General features: G+C 51.8%; 1 protein-coding gene across 3 annotated transcripts in view; it reads right to left on the reverse strand.

Annotated features, from left to right (window-relative positions):
* Positions 1–18,855, reverse strand: part of MVB12B (multivesicular body subunit 12B) — a 194,437-nt gene that overhangs the window by 23,189 nt on the left and 152,393 nt on the right. For 2 of the 3 annotated variants that reach the window (XM_081236904.1, XM_081236903.1), the window contains exons 8-9: positions 11,623–11,678; positions 8,560–8,619 (exon numbers count right to left, since the gene is read on the reverse strand). In XM_081236904.1, coding sequence (XP_081093030.1) covers positions 8,560–8,619; positions 11,623–11,678 — 116 coding nt within the window. Of the gene's footprint in view, positions 1–7,570; positions 8,209–8,559; positions 8,620–11,622; positions 11,679–18,855 lie in introns of those variants that run through there. The other variant, XM_081236905.1, reaches the window with a different exon arrangement.

Consider the following 18,855-nt stretch of genomic DNA (forward strand, 5'->3'; position numbering starts at 1 on the left):
AGAGAAAACATATGATCGTCTCAATGGATGATTAGAAGACATTTACCAAAAGCTACCATCTAGGGCTTCCCTGGTGGCGCAGTGGTTGGGAATCTGCCTGCCAATGCAGGGGACATGGGTTCGAGCCCTGGTCTGGGAAGATCCCACATGCCGCAGAGCAACTAGGCCCGTGAGCCACAACTACTGAGCCTGCGCGTCTCGAGCCTGTGCTCCGCAACAAGACAGGCCGCGACAGCGAGAGGCCCGCGCACTGCGACGAAGAGTGGCCCCCGCTTGCCGCAACTAGAGAAAGCCCTTGCACAGAAACGAAGACCCAACACAGCCAAAAATAAAGAAAGAAAGAAAGAAAGAAAAGGTATTATGAAAATAATTTAAAAAAAAAAGCTACCATCTAATCCTGATAAAAACATTTAGGAAAACAGAAATAGATGGATAATTCTTTAACATGATAATAAAAAAAAGATATGTCTATATGCAGCAAGCCAAAATGCAGCATTATGAGTTAGTATAGAAACTAGAGACTTCCGTCCAGACAAGGTGGCCTAGTGACCTCACCGAGCTGGCTGCGGTGCCAGGCGAAGGCACAGGAAGAGGGACAGGAGGAGGCAGTGTTGGTATTTGCAGACAACATAAACTCCGGCCTGCGAAACTGAAGAAAAGCAACTGAAAATCCGTCAGAAACAATAGAAGTCAATGGGAGAGCCAGCCCACAAAATGATGCAAAAGTCAACAGCTCTTTGATACATAAATGACAGAAAATATAATGGAAGAAAAGATCCTGTTCATGAGAGCCACGAAACATCAAACACCTAGGAATAACCTACAAAGAAGGGTGCAGGCTCTCCACAAAGAACGCCCTTCCACTCTGCTAAGAGACAGAAACAAAGACCCGGGTGGAGGCTTTTCACCAATCGTTCCTCTATTAATCTATATGCTCAGTGCAGTCACAATAAACATCTAGAATGGAGTTTCTCCCCCTGAAAAGATTCTCAAGTTCAGCTGGAAGAATAATCATGTGAATATAATTAGAAAAATTGAGGTGAGATGGGAGAACTAACCTTATCATATATTAAAGTTGATTATAAAGCTATCAGATTCAAAGCAGTGTGGCACTCATATAAAAAGAACAGAGATGAACAGAGTCAAGAAAAATGTCCATTGATCCTCTTAACAGATGGAACTGTCCGATAAGAGTAACACTGAAAACTCACTGAAGAAAGTAAACACTGTTGTGAAAACTGGCTAACACTTTAGGATAAAATAAAGCTGGTTCTAGATCTTACCTTCTAATAAACTTCAGATGGATTCAGTAGTTGAAAAGTATTTAGTATTTTAATATATTAAAACACAAAGGGTTTGAAAAAATATGGGCGAATATTTTTATAATCTTCTAAGTAGGACATGAAGTCAAAAATAAAACCTTAAAACAAAGACAAAATTGCCCATGAAAAAATTAAGAACCATTGTATAGCAGAACACATCTTTAATAAGGTGAAAAGCCACTGGTTGAATGTGTGTGTGTGTTTGAACACAAGACAGAAAGAAGGTGTTGCAAAGAACATAAAGAACTCAAAAATGAATGAAAGAAGCTAAATAAGCCAATAGAAAAAACTGGGCAAAGGGCACGAACAGAAGAGATTCACAAAAGAAATACAAATGGCCAATAAACATATGAAAAGATGTTCACCTTTAAATACCAGTGATGCTTAGCTATAGTGAGGATGTGGGAAACAGGTACCCGCTCACACACCACAGGATGGGGGAGGGGAAGTTTAAATGGGCACACTCTTTTTGGAAGGCAAAATGGTAATACCATGCATTCTTCTAAGAAACACCCAGGGAGCAAAGACACACGTACAAGGAAATATATTGTACCGGTGTAATAGCAAATAATTGGAAACAACTCAAAAGTAAATCAGTAGTGGACTGCTTAAATAAATTATGACAATCATAAAAGGGAACCATATATAGTCATTAAAAAGAATGAGGTAGATTTGTGTGAAATGACATGGAAGGTTGTGCAAGATACACCAGTCTGTGCAAAAGCAAGATACAGAATATTATGTCCAGTGTTGAACTCCTGTGATCTTTGTTTGACACACGTGTGTGTGTATGTGTGTCTCTCCGAGGAGTGGACCACGGGGGACTGTCACCTTTGAAATGTTTCTGTAATGTCTGCATTTTAATAAACACGCACAACCTTTGCACTCGGAAAGAAAACGCTAAATATTAAAAAATCGATTCTGATCAGCAGGGTAGCTGCATAAGATGACAAACTGCCCATGATGTCTGCCACAATTTATGGGGAGAGAACTGATCTCGTCTGTGGCATCAAATAGTGGTTCCCAAGCTGTGGTCAGACTCCTGAAGAGTCCAAGAAATGGAGGTCCCCAGGCTACTTCCCACATTTCAAAAGAAGCCTAACACTTCTTTTATGCGTTTGGAATGGCTATCCATTAAACTAATTCATTAGGTTCCTTTGTTTCTGGCTGAAATTATCTCAACTCAGTGTGATAGCTCTGTAAGAATTGGGTAGCAGCTCTCTGTCTTTGAACAATATAAAGAAGGGGAGCGGAACAATATATAAGAAAGGTTAACTTCTATTTAATTAACTAACTTTTATTTAATAACTGAAGTAGGCAAATTTCTTTCCCAAAACATATCAGCTTCCTGACTGAAAAAGAAAGAAGAAAAGATTCTGGGTGTTGAAAATACTAAGTCTCACAGATAGAAAACACCTTATTTCCTGTTGCAGTTTAAGACCTGACCACTAGATGGTGCAAAGAGATCACACATTTTGCAACATCTCCCTCTACAAAATTCTTTTTAACATTAATAAGCACAATGAAAGCTTTCCAAAAGTAGAAAGAATGAACAATTGTGCTGGGATATGAACATTTTGCTTTTATAAAATTGGACTCTGCCATTTCATTACTGATACAAAAATCTGCCTCACTTTCTTCCTGCACATGCACATCCCAAATCCAGTCTAATCTCATATATTGGAAGGGCTTGCAGAAGTCCATGCAAAGTGGATGTACAGAAGTTGGAGTCAAAAATTCGTTTTACCTCGTGATGCCAAATGTGTTTCCATTAATTTCACCTCAATGCTGTGACGTAAATGCTAGTGGAATCTGCCCCAAGCTAAATAAGCAATAAGCCCCATTTTTCAATACACAAACACATAAAGATGTCAGCTCAAACTGTTTACTAATTAACACTTAAAAAGACACAAATTAGATATGCGTGGCTAAGAGCAATTATAATCAAGACGAATTTCTCCAGTCATTTGGGAACTGAAAAAAATGCCTAATTGCTGGAACCAATGTTTTAAAAACTGAAATCACGCCAGTTAGCAAATATGTTCATTTAAAGAACATTCCACGTGACTACACTCTTGAGGATTGACTACAAACATAAGAACAAGGAAAATATTTAGGTATAAAATTAAAATTTTAAGCTCCTTTAGATTTATAATTTCTTCATTAAATATGTCTGCAAACAGCAGCCCATAAAAACCTGTAGCAATTAAGTGGTTAAATGAACTGCCTCCCTTGTCAGTTTTAAAGGAGTGATTAATATCAGATCGTCCCTTTACTAATTAGACTCTCCCTTGTCTTTCAGCCTTAAAGTGGAGCGAAAATGGAGGCTGTTTGCTCCACCAGGAAGTGTGGTGGGCTAATGACGCTCCCTTGCCATGTTTTTGAGTGTGGTGCCCACAGAAGGGAGGGTGAGCATTGTGGTTTTCCATGGAGGGTCGGCAGCAGGTGGGGAAAGGGCTTTGTGTGCGGGTCTGGAAGGCACTCTGGATGCCGTTTCAATCACAGGAATTGCCGGCTCCTATTTTTAGAGGCTTGCAGTGTTATGCACACGGCACGGAATCTACAGTCCAGGCCACTGTCTCCTGGCCACCACTCGTGAGACAAGGGACAGGGCAGTCTGTGAGGGAGGCGAGGCTGGGGATGGACGGGCCACAGGGGACGGTGGGGTAGTGGGCGGGGAGGGAGGATAAACAGGCTGCAGGAAAGGTAACCGAGATACAGGAATTATTTTAGAAGCTGCTGCCCAAACTGAGGAGCTGGGAAGCTCTCACCCTGGCTGCGATGGGGCGTCCATGAGATGGAGAAATAGGGTGACTGCTTACAAGGGAAATAAAGAGCAGCAGAGACAGAATATTTATATGCCCGTCTTCTCACTCCGAGAGAAGATGCTTCATCACGGGTCGGCTGCGAAATTACACTTTCCCCGACTCTTGAACAGAGAGAACCTTTTGTTTGGGCAACAGGGAGGACAATAAGGGCTTCACTGGGACACAGCCCTGCGGGGTCACGGCCACCCTCCTGCAGAGCCAGACGGCTGCTCCCCGGGGCAAGGGGGCCAGGTCAGGGCCAGAAAGCACCCCCCGCCCCACAGAGCCCCCCGCCTTTGCTGACGACAGCTGCCACTGGCTGCTCCCTGGTCGCCTCCCAGGGCGGAGGGGAGGTAAGCAAACACACACTCTCCTGCCTCGGGGTAATGTACATGACAAAGCCCCTACTCTGAGCCTCGGAAGGACATGGACGGCAGGAGATGTGGCTGCTAGAGGGCGGGGTCGGGCCGCAGGAGGCTGGGCTCAGCGCTGGGGACCAGGAGAGGGACAGCTTCACAGAGGGAATTGGTTTACAACCTTGGCTTTTCCACTTCAACAGCCCACACCACCTGAGCGCGTCTGAAGAATGTTTTGCCCCGTATCTGCCGGATGGCATGGGCACTGATTTTAATCATGACCTTCCTTGGGGGCCTTTCATGAAACGTAACCAGGTGCTGCGTACATCACGACTGCCGGGGCCTCCTGTCAGTGCCACAGCGGCAGCCTTGGGACCAGCGCTCCGGCCAGGGTGGGATTCCTGGGCCTGCACGCCAACCTGAGGAGGGGGAGGCCAGGAGACTTGCCCCAGGGTCCAGCCTAGGTGGCAGATTTGGCGTGCTACCCCGGGGGGCTCGACTCCAAAACTGTGTCCCTCCACCATGCTGTGTTGCCTCCACTGTCTACACTGTCCACAAACGTCCCTGCAGACACCCAGTATCTACACACCCACGCGGCAGGCGGCTCCGGCCCACACCGCCAGCGAGCCTCGTCCCGCCTTCCCACTGGCGGGCCGAGCGGCACACTCTTGCTTGAGCTCGTCAGATTCTCGGGTTGGCGGGCTGGAGGCGCACTGTCACCCACTGCGGGGAGGCGACACCTCATCTCTTTGCATCTGTTACTCAGTTCACGGCGGGTCCGCGCTGTGGTGATGAGGGCCGCTGGGGACGGCACTCCTGGACTGGCTGCTGGTGATCCCTCGGGTCCCTAATCACCAAGCTCAAGGCTGATGGGGTGATGGGGCTTGTCCAGGGGGTGACCTGTCCCCGAGGCTAAATGGTGGTGACAGGGCGCACGCAGGCTAAAATTCAGAAGCATCCCCCAGGCAGGGCAGGGTGAGTACGTTCAAGTTGGCAGGAGAGCGGGCCCACGCCTGTCCTGGCCGGGAGGGCCGAGCACCCCCACTTCCTTTATGGCCGCAGTCACCCAAGCCCAAGTTTCTGCTGTGAGCTGGGGTGACACCACCTCTCCCAGGGGGCACGGACGGATAAGGGAGGGGGCGCCTGCCCCAGACAAAGCAGCCCCCACTGATGCTGGGCTCTCCCCGCTGCTTGGGAATCCCAGGCGAGATCCAAGGGGGTGTTCGGGATGGGCAACGGGACAGTGCAGCTCATGGTCAGCCCTGAAGTCTCCCGCCTTCTTGGGGGAGGGCGCTTGGCTTGATGGTGTAAATGTGAGCAAAGCAAACCCCCAGTGGAGCACCCCTGCCCCAAGACCCCTCCCCAAGCACATCCCCCTGCCTCCACCAGGGCAGCCAGACTGGGAATGGAAAGGGGCAAAATCATCCTGACTAGGGGGATCCCCAGCTACTCAGGGCCAACCCACAGAGCCCGAGTGTGAGGCCAGGGGGGCCGTGGGCAAAGCTTCTCCTCGGCCTCCAACCCTTGGAGCTATGCTGAGTTCAGAGGCTTAAAGGGGCAAGTTCCAGTTTATTTACGGAGAAAATCCTCTGACCTTGTTGCAGAAGGAGGAGCCCGTTCACCAAAGTGTGTAGATGTCAATATACTAATCACCATTAAATGCATGTGGATGGCTGGTGGAAGTAACTTTTAAATCCTCAGATTAAATGAAAATCTCCACAGCATCCTTGACTTCAGTGGTATTTGTGATGGTTTTACACCCTATGTAGCGTTTCTAACCTCTCCCCGTTCCCCTACATTTTCTTTAATTTCTTTCAACAGAGAACACAGACGTGTGTTTTTTAACTCATCACTGAAAACAAGGAAGCAAGCCAAGCTTGGTCAACGGGGCTGTCTCTGCTCCGCCACCAGCAAGAGGGCAGCTCGCCAGGCTGCAACAGGACAGACTTACACCGACTCTCCCCGCTTCCTGTGGACCAGGGAACAGTAGTAACAGTGACCATGACCATGACAGCAGCCGCTGATAACTAACCGGGCAGTAGCCACAGCAGGTGCTGTTCTAAGCCACTTCCATGACTGTCTTGGTCAAACCCATAAACGCTACAGGGCATTTTTATTACTATCCTGATTTTACAGAAGAGGAAACTGAGGCTCAGAAAGGTTAAGTGGAAGAACTGAGGATTCTGCCCCGCCAGGCTCTGTTCAGAGCACCCGACATCAAGACAACACATTCAAACCAAACACATTTTTGGCCCTTTAAGCAGGGAAGAGAATTAAGAGAACTTATGGTGGTTTCCACCACATGTACTGGCTCTGCACTGGGCTCTCTCCTATTTCACCCCGTCCTGGTAACCTGAAGGCCCGGTCGGGGTCAGAACCCAGGTCGACAGGCCTCCCAGGTACCACTGTCCCCATCAGCCCCATCAGTAGGACAGGGAGCAACAGACTCGACGTCATAATGGAGCGGATTTGGAGTATGACATGCTAGGTCTCAGTCTTGTCTTGGCTATTATTATTATTTCACCTCTCAGTCTCAATTTCTGCCCCATGAAATGGGGAGGAACAATGCCACCTGGTCAACTTGGGGTGAGAATCGGTGATGACGGAGGTAAAGCCCAGGCCCAGAGCGGAGCACGTAGCAGGTGCTTCAATGAACGGGGCTCTGGTTACAGCCCAGGAGGATGGGCGGGGAGAGAAGGGGAGACATTCACAGCTGCCCAGTCTCTGGCACTCACCACCTACCCCACCTACCCAGGGTGACGAGCAATTGCTGTCTGCAGTGCTTCACACATCTATCCATTTAGTGTTCGTGAGACAGGTTCTACTGTTATCCTGGCTTTAAGCAGAGAGGGGGTGTGACCACCGGACCCCCACGCGCGCCCCTTAAGGTCTGTGTGACCTTGTCCATCCTGAAAGGTCACAGGCCACGCCTGGCCCTGCTTCACCGCCTGCTGCCAGAGCACATCCCAGCAAAGGCATTCCATATAGGCTTGCTGGCGCCACCCTGTGCGAGACCCCAAGCAAAGGCAGTCTGTAAGCGGACAGCCGCCTTAATTTTGAGCAAGACTGACCTGGGGCTCCATGCACATGTATATTTCTGGTGTGGTAGCCAGAAATTCTTTTTCCTAAGTTTACCCCCACCCCCAAAAATCTATAGATGACAATCACGTTGGTTTTTATGATTTACTGAAAATCAAAGACAAAAGGGGACTTTTTCGTCTTGTTTTTGCTATGACAGGTTTAGAAATTTGTTGTACTACATTGATTCAATTTTCCTTGATTTCAGTCATCTTTCAATAATGCAACCTGCTTCTGAAAGCTGGGTACACAACAGAAAACCCAGAGGAACTGAGAATATTGAAATGGTTCTACCATTTCCATCTTTGAGACAAATGTGCCTCTCAGAGGAGAGCTGGCTGCAAACACGTGACCACTTAACAACCGTCTACATGTGAAAGACGACACACACGCTAACGCTGTCTTATGAAAGTGGGGAGACCACCAGCAGATCTGACCTCTAGCTTGATTCCATTATCTCAGCTCTCCTTCTTCGGAGTTGTCACATGTGCTCCAATCCTGGATTTCTTTCTTTTTTATTAGGAAAACATCCAAACTCTTTCGAAACAGGCTGCCAAGTGGGGTCTGGCTTATCAAGCACAATGGAATGTACCGTGATCCTTCCTCTAAATCACGAAGAGCCTCTGACATTTCCCCAAACTCCTACTGGTGGCAAATAATAAAACAGAAAGAGGAAAAACCAACTCTGCACACACACCCCAACCTCTACCTTCTTTACGCCATGACATTAAAAAAAAAAATGAAGCAGAACTGATTGTTCCATGTATCATGTAAAACCTTCTGTCTTATTTCTTTAGGTAATATACACATTAAAAGTGAGTTTCTTTTTCTCAGAAATAAACTTGAATGCAATGAAAGTATTTTTCTCAGAGGGTCACCCCACACCTAGGTCCCTCCTGTTCCTGGAACACAAACCCTAATAGGGATGGGAGACCCTGGGTCGAGTGAGTGATGACCTAAGCCCCCCACCTGTCCCGCTCTGGGAAGCTTGCTTACCTCTTTTTCAATTTCTGCCAGAGATTTGATGGTGATTCCCAAGAGATCAAAGGGCTGCATCTGAAAATACAGATCAAGTCATCCTTTTAAACGGCTGGAAAAATGCTGCTTCACATTTGTTCTTATTCACAATTGTGACACTTCAAACCCCCTTGTGATCTGGCGTTTTCTCCACTCCTTTTCCATGGAAACCATCAGTGTGACTGTAGTGATGAGTGAGGGTAAATGGACCAGTAGCTGGCACAGACTCAGAAAACCTGGCCGTCACCGGGGTCCCTTCTGGTGGGGACCCCGGCCTAGGCACCTGTCTACAGCACCCGGGGGGCGGGTCACGGGTCTCCTGAAAGACCATGACTGTCACCAATCATTTCTGCCTCTTGTCTCTCCCTGCCCACAGGAAAAGCCGGTGTGCTCTTTCTGCAGCCGCGGGGATGGAGGTGCCCACGGCTTCCCCACACCGCCCTGACATCTGCGCCTGTGTGCTGGAACGGGTCTAAGGAACTCCATGAGGCAGGCAGCCAATCTTCTGCCTGGGACTCCTTGGCATCAGAGAAGGAGCTGGAGGGAATTCCAGGTCTTTGAAAATGCAAGGGTAATGAAGGAACTGCCCATCAACTGTCGTTTAAGAAGTCAGTGGTGGTGGAAAATGGTAACACTGCATTTTAATGGGCATTTCTGTGACTTCATAGAGATGGGGACCTTTCTTTAAAAACGCTGGCTTTTCCAGACAGCATGAAAAATCAAATGCACATGGCAACAAGAGTCAGCTGGAGGCCCAGAGAAGCCTGTGCTGAAATAATGCACGGTGAGGGGTGGAGGGAACCCGGTCTCTGAGGTCCCTGGTCCGAGTCCCCTCAGGGATCATCAGTGGTCTGTATTCCCGAGGGGTACCAGCCCAGCCTTCTGCAGCCCAGGCCAGCAGCTGGCAGCCGGGGATGAACAGGTGAAACCTGAGAATCTCTGACAAAACCCCAGGGCCTTCACGGTTCTGAACTGCAGCCCAGAGGCGGGGGATTTCCTGGGAGGGGTAGTAGAAAGAGGCCGGCTCTGAGCCCGAGGACCTGGATTCTAACTGGGCTCAGTGCCCCTTCGTGATGCAGCGGCGGCAGGTTAATCACTCGAGCCTTTCCTCTCCGGTTACAAAGCACTGCGGGCGGGCCCTGCCGGCTGGGCTGCTGAGATTAAACACAGAAGCGCAGGGAAACGCTTGCACCGGGCTTGGCCCGAATCCGCCTGCCTGAGCGCTTGCTGAGTCGGCAGAGCCCGATCTTGGGACAGGGCCACCGAATTAGGCACTCAGCTCCTGGGGCTGCTCTGCCAGTAGCCACAAAACAGTTTGGCTTTCTCCTGCTGCCAGCCCGAGTGGTGCGAGAGTGGGGCTGCCTGCCTGAGCGGCCCGGGATCCAGCAGAGGTCCAGCTGTTGTATCATTAGGCTCTAACTGCCCCACTAAACTTTCCTGATTGGAGCCGGTGCGCAGGACAGAACAGCCTCTCCCAGGGAGTGGGCGGGAGAGGCGCCAGCGTCTCCATGGCAACGCGGCCAAGTGGAGTCAGCTGAAGTTACTCAGGCTCCGCAGGTCAAGTCACGAGCGCTTTTCAAGATTAAGCTGCTTACCAGAAGGGTTCAGAGAAGGCCTATTATATTTCATGAAAATGGAAACTCCAGTGCAGGTCAAATCGCGAGCTGGGTGGTTTTAAGCTGGGTCCAAGAAAAACACTGAAGGATTCTTTAGCTGGTGCCCAAACTAGGGCCTTCATGTTTATTAGCTAGTCAAAGCAAACTTCTGCAGAAAGGATTTTAAAAAGCCCAGAGGGGCTTCCCTGGTGGCGCAGTGGTTGAGAGTCCGCCTGCCGATGCAGGGGATGCAGGTTCGTGCCCCGGTCCGGGAAGATCCCACATGCCACGGAGCGGCTGGGCCCGTGAGCCATGGCCGCTGGGCCTGTGCGTCCGGAGCCTGTGCTCCGCAACGGGAGAGGCCACAGCAGTGGGAGGCCTGCGTAACGCAAAAAAATAAAAAATAAAAAAAAAAATAAAAAGCCCAGAAAGCAGTCTACTGAGCCAGCATGGAGCAGGCCTGCACAGCTGAGGGAGGGCCACTGCCACACTGGGGGGCAGGCACCACCGGAGAGAGGGCACAGGGGTGCCAGGCAGGGCCCGCAAAGCTGTGCGTGCTGGGTGCTTCTCACGATCTGGGTTCTGGCCTTCAGACCCAGCTAGCTCACTCAGTCCCTCTGTCACTAAAGATAGCTCAAGGGCCCAGCCTGGCCTCAGTTGCCTCACGTGTATCATGGGGTCCGTGCTAGCCTGCAGTGGGCGGGAGACCCACAGCTGCAGGGCACCCTGCACTAGCAGGCCCAGCCCTGCCACTCGGATGCCTGCGATTTAGAGCAGAGAACGTGGTCATCACGGAATGGGGCAATGGGGAAGTGAGGCAGCTTTCTTTCTGCTGGACATTGACTTTGTTAAATAAAAAAGAACAGAAATTAGTAAGGTGAGCTTGGAAAGCAAGAACATTTACAGCCGGTGAAGTTCAGTACAATTTACCATCACATTTGAATCAAAAAGCCTTGGCTGCGTCTGCGTCTGAGTGTGTCTGCTCGTCTGTCTTGCTCCCTCCCCACCCTCATCCCTTCTTTCACTTCTCAAGCACCCACTACGTGCAGCATTAGCTGAAGGGGCCCAGGGAGGAACACGACTCACTTCCGGCTCTCAGGCAGCCCTGCTGTAGGCTGCAGGGCTGAGCTTCCAGCGGGGGGAGAACACGAGGACAGCAGTGATTCTGGCAGGGGCAGGGGAGTGGGGCAGAAGGGGAGAGGGATCGTGCTTAAAACTTACACTTTGTGGGGCTTCCCGGGTGGCGCAGTGGTTGGGAGTCCGCCTGCCAATGCAGGGGACATGGGTTCGTGCCCCGGTCTGGGAGGATCCCACATGCCGCGGAGCGGCTGGGCCCGTAAGCCATGGCTGCTGAGCCTGCGCGTTCGGAGCCTGTGCTCCGCAACGGGAGAGGCCACAACAGTGAGAGGCCCGCGTACCGCAAACAAACAAACAAACAAAAACTTACACTTTCTGGAACACAAGAAAACTTCTCTGAAATCATAAATGGCACACCATCCATTGCTGCAAAAGAAGAAAAAAAGAGAGGAAATGGCATTGCAGACACCACTGATGTTCAGTACCTTGAGATACTGACACAGACAGTACGGGCCGGTCAGGGCTGGAGCCGGCCGACACGTGCACAGGTGAGTGGGGCCGAGGGCAATGGGTGCCCAGGTACCATTCCTGCTCCCGGGAAGGACACACACCTGGTGAGCGAGGCAGACGCCCCGCCGAACTGCAGACGAGCTGTGAGAGCAGGGAAGGGTCCAGAGCCCACCTGGGGTCCAGCCTGTAAGCGGTGGGAGCCACCGAAGGGCTGGTGGCAGGACAGAGGCACACGAGGGCTGAGGGGACAAGGCCGGGCTCGGCGAAGAGGTGGGCAGTGTTCCTGAGATGTCCTTCCAGCTGAGCCTGATCACAGCCAGGCTGTCAGGCTCCCGGGAAGGGTCCAGATTGGAGGAAAGAGTGGTTCTGGAGTCAGACAGACTGGGTTTGGACCCTGGCCACGGCTTTGGGTGCGCTTGAGTTTAAAAGGAAGACGGTGCGGGCTTCCCTGGTGGCGCAGTGGTTGGGGGTCCGCCTGCGGATGCAGGGGACACGGGTTCGTGCCCCGGTCCGGGAGGATCCCACATGCCGCGGAGCGGCTGGGCCCGTCAGCCATGGCCGCTGAGCCTGCGCGTAAAGAAGACGGCGTGGCCTGCGAAGGAGTAGGTGTGTGCGGGCTGTGTGAGGCTCCGCCCCCGGCGCCCAGGTGCTCGGCAGGCGGGGCTGCCCGGCCACTATCGCCGGCTCCTGGTCCGCTTTCCTGGGCTGAATCGCGGCTCCCCTGTCTGCTCAGTATTAACAGGACACAGAAGGGGCGGGAATGGGTCCCCAGCAAAGGAAAACGGGGCGGGGGTGTGTGTCAGCGGTTCAGTTCCTCTCCCACAGCCCCGCGCCCACCAAGTCCCCAGGTCCCACCAAGTCCCCAGGTCATCGCTGTCAAATCACGACCGGGAGCTGCCTCCCCGAGCGCGCCCTCTCCCGGGAGGAGCGGAATAATGACGTCAGCGTGGAAACCTCATGACACGGAGGAGCAGGTCGCACTGCACCGAGCGTGACGCCGCTACCCCGCAGCGCGAAGGCCAGGCAGCCGCGGGCTGTGGGGCGGGCGGAGGCTTCTCCTGGGGCCCGGCTTCGCCCTCAGGTCTGAGCAGAGGCCAAAGCCGGACTCCCTGGTCCCAGCCACTGGCGTGGCGTGGCGTGGAGCGTCACGCCGAGGGCAGTGGTTTTCTGGTAAATTGTGGTCACAGGAAGAAACCGAGTGACGAGTTCCCTGGGACACGATCATCTCTGCCTCCCCCGACATCTAAGATGGGGCCCTCTCTGTACACAAGTGGTGGACAATTTTTTTTTCAGTTCTAAGAAATAAGAGTCACAGAAACAGAAAGAAGGAAAGGAAATAAGAGAAAGAAAAGAAATCTGGGACAAAGCCTCTCTGATCAGCAAGATGAGCCAAATGTCTCATTTTAAGCTACATTCATAATTTCTGGGAAGATAAAAATGGAACCTTCTCTGGTAAGTTTGAGGAAAAAGCAGTAGCACAGCTGGCCGCAGCTGCTGCACTGGAAACCTCCTCCTTTCCTGGGAAGCCTGCTTGGCCACGGGGCTCCGACAGAGACGTCTGTGGTCAGAGACCTCGCATCACGGAGGCCCTGCGACCTGCCCCCACTGCCTGGAAGAGGACCAGCTAAGCACCGGGGACAGTGTGACAGCTCCCCAGAAAGGCAGGGGAAAGCCCACAGTAACCTTACACAATACAGCACACACGCAAATATACTAATGAAATCTGAGCACCTATGTTCACTTCCAGCTGGGAAAACCCATCCCTGAACAGATGATCCCGGAAAGGCCACGACGCCTTCTAGAAAGAGCAGGACCAGGCCCACCCAGGACCCAAGGAGAGGCCAAGCTCCCTTCCCAGAAGTTGCCACCGTGCTCTCAACGTGGCTGGGAGTCAAGGCTCACCCCATGCGGCACTCTGACCCCGGCCCCCTTTCAAAAGCCACGGAGGCAGGAGAGCATGCAGCACTGGCAGCATTTCTGATCATTCACAGACTGGGGGTCACAGCCCACACAGGTGCCAAGCAGTGACTCCAGTCTTTGGCCCTTCCATGAGGTATACATGGAAGTTCTGAGAGCAAACCTGCTTCTTCCACACCAGGGCCTTTCACGGTTTTGACAACATTACCAGTCCCTCCCCAAGTGTCTAGCTGGCCCTTCTACCAGCTCCTTCCCATCAGACCTACGGGCCAGGAGGTGGGCTTGTGTGCAAACAGCCCCATCAGACCCATCATGGTCTTTTCGAAGCCACTCTTTCCTTGGCCATCCCCCTCACCGTTAAGGCACCGCCCCCATCCTGGCCACCCCAAGTCAGGCGCTAGAAGCCACAGCCTACTTTACTTCTTCAGATTCTCAAAGCCCCCTGTTGTCACCTGCCCTGGCCATGTCACTCTCTGCTCTCTGCACACGTGTCTGCACACACGCACCTCTTTCCCAGCTTCTCTCTGCCCAGGAGACAGATGGCAGGGCCCAGGGCAGAGCTCCCTTCCTGCACTCAGGTAGCAATCTGACCCAACGCTGGAGAGCGGTTTCCAGTGAGCACATCTTTGGCCACATCGCTAAGCGGAGAACCCCGCTCGTTCATTCACTAGGCTTTCTGCCTTTGGTGTTTAAAGACCTCCTTAGTGTCTGGGGGTTTCTGGTAAGATATGGTGAAGATCTCCCTTCTCCCTGGTGACAGTTGTTTGCATCCAAATGTCAACACATGTTCAGAGAACTGGTGTTCTGACAAGGTGGTAAGTGACCTGCAAAGGCCCGACTACCCCGGGAAATGAGAGACCTGGGGAGCACTGGGCGAAAGTGAGGAAGGCTGGTGACCCCTGCCCAGCGTGAGGCTGGCAGTCAAGCCTGCATACAAAGGGAAGAGACAGGAGGATTTCCAAGGTGAGGTGCTTACTGCCCCTCCGTACAGGATGCCCCTCCCCTTCACCCTACGTCCACCCACCGCCATCCCTCTGGGATCCGCTCAGAATGGCCCCCTGGGTGCCTAGCCAGGGCCGCATCTCCCCTCTCGGCTGAGGGTTCTGGCCATCCACGTGTGAGTCACCTCTGTCATCCCCCAGCACAGGGGGTTCCTGGGGCGCTCAGCATTCCCTGTAACGGGGCTCCAGCCTGGGGACATTTGGAGAGAACAAAGGGAAGATGCCTTCCCAAGACTGTCTGCGAAGCAAGAGGCAGCAGTGAGGGTGGCCCTCCGGACTGCGGGGCTGATGCCCTCCTGACGGGGTTTAGCAGCAGAGGAGACGGCGTGGAGATCCACTCGGACCTAATCTGACCTCAAGGGGAGCTGGGAAGGGAGAGAGTTGCGAACTCGGGGATAAGTTACCACCTTATCTTAGAGTTCAGGACAGAAAGACGGGCACAGCTGGATGCTCCTTGTATTCTAGACAACAGACTTTAACAATCTTGGAAGAAAAGAGAGTCCATAGGATCCCAGGGGCTGAAGCTCCTGAATGGGAGCTGGCTCAAGAGGAACAGTCGCCATGGTGACACGCCCCGAGTCCCTGCAAAGGGGAGCCAGAGTCCCCAGGAGCCAGTGAGAGTCTGCTAAACAGATGATATGCCAACCAAGTTCCACTTATTTAAAAAATCTAATATAGCCAAGACTATGGTAGGCTGATAAGAACGTGGATTTTAGCACAGCACTTGACAAGTTTCCCATGTTACCCATATGCATATGGACAAGATGGATAAATACAGCTGGACAATGTTAAGGGTAGGAGAATCCATAACTGGTTGGACTAGACGTTCAAGAAGCTGATTAATAAAATGATGTTGACCTCAAGTGACCTCTCTGGAGGGTGCCCAGGGGGCTATCAATTATTCTAATGAAGACATGCATAGTGGGCTTATCCAGTATGTGGCTGATGAGGACAGTCTACAAACTGGATAACAAAAGACCAATAAAGATCTCAAAAAGCTGGAGTCACGGGCTAAATTTAACAGATGGAATTTACTAAAGGTCAATGCTAAGTCCTGTACTTTAAGTCCACAACACCAACTGCGTTAGATGGAATGAAAGAGATGTTCATGCTGGAATAACAGCAGAAGACATGAAAAAAGACTGGTCTGTAGTTGAACAAGTCAACAGCGTGACTTGACTGTTTAGAAAGGGGGAGGGATGGCATTGTAAGGGACAGTGCAGCAGTCCTGGTGCCAGGGTGAGGGAGCTGCCCACCTTGGTCTGCTCCGGGCTCAAGGGAGGGGTTCAGTGCTGGGACTGCACTCTCAGAGGGTCGTCCTGGGCAGCCTGCCAGATGGTGAGGGACCTGAAGCCAGCCCACAGGAGGGAAGGAGAGGAAGCCATCAGACCTGCTGCTCCAGGAAGGCCTGATCCCGTCCACTTTTGTTCATCCTTGCACCCCACCTGGCACCCGAGAGCCCAGCGCCGTGCCCGGCACATGGGAAGTGCAGCAAGATAGGGTTGGGTCCAGATACGAGAGGCCTTGAAGGTGAATGTGGTCCAATGTCTGCACACGTTCTCAGAGCTGTCACAAGAAGAGGGGCTAGAGAGACGGGGCACGATTCAGAGGGGGGACCCTGCCCTCCTTGGGGAAAGGCAGAAGGCGGGACCAGCAGAACTGGCCGACAAAGGTCCAGGTGGACGGCCGCTTGTCAGGGAGTTAGGGAGGGGTTTTTTTTTTTTTTTTTTTTTTTTTTTTTTTTTTTTTTTTGCGGTAGGCGGGCCTCTCACTGTTGTGGCCTCTCCCCTTGCGGAGCACAGGCTCCGGACACGCAGGCTCAGCAGCCACGGCTCACAGGCCCAGCCGCTCCGCGGCATGTGGGATCTTCCCAGACCGGGGCACGAACCCGTGTCCCCTGCATCGGCAGGCGGACTCTCAACCACTGCGCCACCAGGGAAGCCCGGGAGGGGTTTTATGTGTTGCTAGAAAGCTGATCTGTGGGACTGCTAAATCCCCTTCTAATACCATGACATCCATTTCTGTTCTCCTTATCTGGGCAGCCTTTCCATATTTTAAGATATCTAGAGGTTTGCCAAACATAATTCTTAAAATCAATGGCACACATTTTTCATGCGTTCCAAAAGAAGTTCATAGATCATCTCCATCCGGGCTCCTTGTGGGGAGCCACGTTTCCTTCCTTCCTTCCTTGTTTCCCGAGCTGAGGCCAGCGTTTCGACCTCACCGTGATCCTCCTTCTAGCCTTCGGCCTGCTGCCGAGTCCTCCTCGGAGTGACGTGCAGTGGAGGGGATGGAGGGAGAGCCGTGACGAGGGGGCACCTCTCACGGAGCCACTGCTCAGGGGGCACATGTCTGCCCCCCAACCGGCCCTCCCAGTCAGCCTGGGGTTCTACAGGGTTCTCACACGGACACGGCCTGACGGATGCACGCTCACAACCCAGAAGCAGGACACAGAAGTCTATCCTTTCCTCACTAGCACCAAAGGCGGCATTCCCGGGACCCAGAGCAGTCCGCCCTCCAGGCTCCTCGGCTCCCTTAAACCTTGGCTGTAACAGAGCTTCTCCCCTAGCCCAGTTCTAGGCTAGGAAGAGAGAAAAGGAAAGGAAACCGCATTGACTGACCTCATACTAGAGAGCGAACATGCACCAAATAACGTAACCCTCAAAATGATCACGTGCAAGTTACGTTTAAGGAAACTGAGGCTGCAGGAGTTACACAGCTTGATGGGGCCAGGATTCAAGTCCAGAGCTGTGGGTGTGGTGCTGCCGTGGGTGTGGCAGGGAGGAGGGGCCTGAACTCCATGGGGCAGCACGTGTGGCGAGAGGCAGTCTCGCCTCTCTGAGCCTTGGCCGCCCTGCCTGTAAGGCAGGGACAACACAGCCGGCTGTCCTAGGAGGTACTGTGAGGGCTGGAAGGGGCACACAGCCAACGTGGGCTTCTGCTACAATCCAGAGCCCTGTGCCAGGCAGGCTCCCTTTCGGGACCAGGACGGTGCTTTCTTCATCGTCTTCCTTTCTTTTCCTTTCCCTATTTTATTTTTGGTGGCAGTTTTAACAAAACGCTGATCCCCTGCACTGAGCGGCGTCGAGCAGATGAAAGCGAGGCTGTGCCGTGGGCTCCGTGGCGCAATTAGCATTCTCCTAAACAAACGAGCTTCAGCAGAGCTGTAATTAAGCAGGCCTGTAATTAAGTATATGCCCTTTATCATAACGATCATGCTTAAAAATGGCATGATGCATGGAACTCTGTTATTAATGCTGTAATCCCAAACTGAAGTGCGAGTACATAGAAATCAGTGTGTCAGGCCTGTCACCAGAGTGTTTGTAAAATACATTAAAGAAAAAAACCAGGAAACAATGAGCTCATTCAACTGTTCTTTTTACAATCAGGCACTACAAGTCAAGAGGATTGTGAATGCTTACAGAATCTGCAAGGTTTAAACAAATAAAGCTCTAATCTGCTACTGTATTAATACCACCCCCTATTCTAAAGAAGGAAAGGAGGCGGGGGTGAGTTTTTTTCTTTTTTTCCCAACTGACCGGGATACCTGCCTTTGCTTTCCTAGGGGAAGAAGTCCAATTTGCAGGCCGTATCTGTTTGGACATAAAACTGGATTTCGGCTTTTGCACAGACAGCTCTGCCATGAATCTGTAGGAACTCTGCCTGGCAAGGGGATAGGGTCACAGCTCCCGCGTACGGGAGCTACTGTGTAATTGTACTCGCCAAGGCAATCCCTCAGAGCCTTCCCTTGATTCTCCCCTCCAAATGCACACCCCTGGACTTCTGAGGGCTCAGCACAAACCCACCGCTGACCAGCTCCCAAAGGCACCAGGCCAGGACCAGCCCATCACCTTGGTCAGGCCTGCCGATTCCTTCCTCAACGAGGAAATACTCCAATCGACACGTGTTAATTTCAACGCACTTGATAAAGAGATTCGTAAAGTCATGTGGTAAAAAAAATGTAAAATTTTAAAAAAGACTCCATCACTAGCACTTCCATTGTTGTCTGCTTACAGTTGCCAAGTGGTGTTAAGTGAGCCTGGTCATGGTTCCTCAGAAGTCCTTGCAGAGATGAGGGTGAACAGTGTGGCTTACTGGCAGGCAGTCATTTTCAGAATAAAATTGAATGCAGTTGGAATGGTAGGAGACCTTTAATTCCGTGGGCCTGCTTGGGG

This window comes from Mesoplodon bidens (genome assembly GCF_964165515.1).
Source record: "Mesoplodon bidens genome assembly, chromosome: 6".
NCBI classification, from domain to species: domain Eukaryota; kingdom Metazoa; phylum Chordata; class Mammalia; order Artiodactyla; family Ziphiidae; genus Mesoplodon; species Mesoplodon bidens.